This window comes from Chaetura pelagica, unplaced genomic scaffold (assembly GCF_000747805.2).
Source record: "Chaetura pelagica isolate M959 unplaced genomic scaffold, ChaPel_1.0 scaffold542, whole genome shotgun sequence".
In the NCBI taxonomy this organism is placed as follows: Eukaryota; Metazoa; Chordata; class Aves; order Apodiformes; family Apodidae; genus Chaetura; species Chaetura pelagica.
Genome location: NW_009952493.1, coordinates 43,653 through 46,686, shown reverse-complemented (window position 1 = coordinate 46,686; position 3,034 = coordinate 43,653). Strand labels below are relative to the sequence as shown.

Sequence of the window (3,034 nt, the reverse complement as noted above, 5' to 3'; positions counted from 1 at the left end):
GTGTCCTCGACAAGTTTCATTTAGGGCAGAAAATGAGTGTGTATGGCTTGGTGAGGTGGGGGAGGGGTGTCACTAATGTGTAGCAACTCCTACCTGTGTGTTTCATCGCAGACCGTGTAGGTGCCAGGTGGCTCTGAGGAGAAAGTTGGCACAATTAGCATAAGAAACTGAACTGTGCTCCATGCTAATTTTGACTTTGCCTGTTCACAGGTTGGTAGCATGTGTCTGAAAAATACTGTGTTAATGCTTCAGTGTAACTGCAGAGTAAACTAGAAGGAAGATTGTGCTGTAGGCCACGTATGTTAGATGTAGAGTCTGTGTTCATCCTGAGGTAGCTATGGAAGAACATCTCTACAGAGAAGATCTTACTCAGAAGGCTTTTCAGAACATTGGTCTTGTGAAACTTGAACTATTTTCTGAATTTAGCAAGCATTTCAAGTGAGCTGCTATGGTAATAATTTAAATATTATGCAAATAACTTCCCTTTTGTTTGTGAGCTAAAGGGTTTTTTTGGTTAGTTAGTTCTATTTGAACTTGAAATTTTCCTTGTGTACCTCACCTTCCTGAGGAAAAGAGGAAAATATGCCTAACTTTTTTGTTTATTTTCATTCCTTGCTCCCACTGAGCATCTAGTTCCAAGTGCTTCCAGGCTGGTGACAGGGAGAGGAGTGTTTCTTAGGCAGAAGGTGTTTCTCTTCCACCAGGGCAGATTTCCACTGTAGCTTCCAGTGTGTGTATTACAGCAAAATGCTAGCTCCTGAAATTGCACATCCAGGCAATACTTAAACTGTGCGACAGGAGCAGTGATGAGCAGAAGGCTAAATGACTCGTCTGCTGGTGAAAGGGATGATAATTCTCCCACTTCTGTGGCTGATGCTCCTTTGTGGTGGTTCAGATGTTTGGAAGATCAGCTGGTGGAACTGGAGAGGATTTGGGTCTGCTCTTCATCTGGGCTTTCTCTGTCTCTAAACACCTTGTGAATTCCTTGTGTTTGGTGGGTTAAGCTTTTCCAGAAAGGCAAATCTGAAAGTTCTCTAATGTCAATGCATAGAACAAATGAAGTTCAACAGGTACAAGTGTCGAGTATTCCATCTGGGGAAGAGCAACCCCAGGTACCAGTACAGGTTGGGGGTTGACCTACTGGAGAGCAGATCTGGGGAAAAAGACCCGGGAGTCCTGGTGGCCAACAGGCTGACCATGAGCCAACAATGTTGCCCAGTTGCAGAAGGACAAGGAGCTGCTGGAGAGAGTCCAGCCCAGGGCACTGAGATGCTGAGGGGGCTGGAGCATCTGCCTGGGAGGAAAGGCTGGGAGAGCTGGGGCTGTTGAGCCTGGAGAGGAGGAGGCTGAGGGGGGATCTGCTCAGTGCTGATCAATATCTGCAGGGGGTGGCAGGAGGATGGGGCCAGACTCTTCCCAGTGGTGCCCAGGGACAGGACAAGGGGCCCAGGGGGGTCAAGCTGAAGATGAGGAGAAAGTTCTTTGCTGGGAGGGTGGCAGAGCCCTGGGACAGGCTGCCCAGGGAGGTGGTGGAGTCTCCATCCCTGGAGACATTCCCAGCCCTCCTGGATGTGTTCCCGTGGGATCTGCTCTAAGGGATCCTGCTCTGGTAGGGGTTGGACTAGATGGTCTTCAGAGGTCCCTTCCAACCTCTGACACTCCATGATTCTGTGTAGCTAATTCCTGGAGAACTCAGGTGGTGGAAAATCCACAGGTAAATCCATGGGTAAATTAAGGTTCTGTGAATCTGTGATAATGCTGGTACAAAATCTGCAACCGTCAGGCCTATGTCTAATTATGTCCTTCTACCCCTTTTTTCTCCTTGTCTCGTGTAGCCCAAGGTCACGTTCCGAGCTGGCAGTTGCTGCTGGAGCAGCGCTGAAGCTGGCGGGAGGCTGAGTGATGCGTTCAGTAATGTGATGACAGGCTCTGGCTCACTCTATGGTTGCTACAAATCACAGGTTCTCTTGATCGTAAACAAATTTTTAATATCTGTTTAGGAGTTTGGGTTGCTGTCCTGGTTTGATCCAGGATGAAGCCGATTTTCCTTTTACTGATTTTTTTTTTTTTTCTTATTGTCATTGGTTTAATTGCCCATTTTGAGTCAAAGTGTGACAGTTGCTTGTAAGCAAAATGGTAAAAAAAATTTGTAATACAGTTGCTTATGCTCATGCACATGAATCACTGTGTTTAATTTATTCAAGATAAGTCTCTGTCATAATAATGTTCATCAGGAAGGACAGACTTTAATCCAGTCACAGATGAAGCAGTATCTGTTTAGTAAAATGGTATTTCATAGAGTCAGAGAATGGTTTCAGTTGGAAGGGACCCTTGTTCTGTGTGCATAAACAATTGCAGACAAAGTGAGGAGAAATTACTACTTTTAACAGGGAGGTCACTAGGAAGTAGGAGCTTAGGTGTTCCAACACACACTTCTGTGACATACAGAGGTAGAGTCCAAATATGAGCAGGGGGTTCTTTGTCCTGGCATTTCTGCTGCTCACTGTTAAGTACGTTAGGTCTCTTTTAATTTTATCTTTCATAGCCACTAACTTTCCCCAAGCTAAAAGACTTTACTTATTGTTACTTACTCTATCCAAGACTCATGCTCTTCCATGTCTTTCAGTCCAGCCACCGGGCATCTTTTTTGTTTACAGAAGTATTTTACAAACATGGGAACCCCTGTCCATCACTGAGCAGGACACCTGATGAGGAATAAAACCTAGACAGCTTTGCTCTGCAAAGGGTTAGATCACATATCTTTGACATTTAACCCTGTGAAAACACTTGTTAATTTTTTCAGTTACTAAGAGCTAGGAAAGCATACTGCATTTAAACCAAACAAGCAACTGCTCCTTTTCACTTAAACTGGGTTGATGACCTTTCCTGTTGAAAAAAATTGGCTGTGGGCTTTTTTCAGCAGCTGAAACAACCTGCGGTGCCTGGGGGGAAGAGGTGGCTCCTGACTTTCCTTGGTGATTGCCCCTGAGGAGCTGGTTTGGGCTGACATGGCCCAGGGTTCTTCCTCGTGTAG

General features: G+C 45.5%; 1 protein-coding gene across 1 annotated transcript in view; it reads left to right on the top strand.

Annotated features, from left to right (window-relative positions):
- Positions 1–1,755: 1,755 nt before the first annotated feature.
- Positions 1,756–3,034, top strand: part of LOC104398735 (chromosome unknown open reading frame, human C17orf104) — a 13,309-nt gene continuing 12,030 nt past the window's right edge. Inside the window, exons 1-2 of the mRNA XM_010008875.1 lie at positions 1,756–1,761; positions 1,836–1,961. Coding sequence (XP_010007177.1) covers positions 1,756–1,761; positions 1,836–1,961 — 132 coding nt within the window. The remainder of the gene's footprint in view (positions 1,762–1,835; positions 1,962–3,034) is intronic.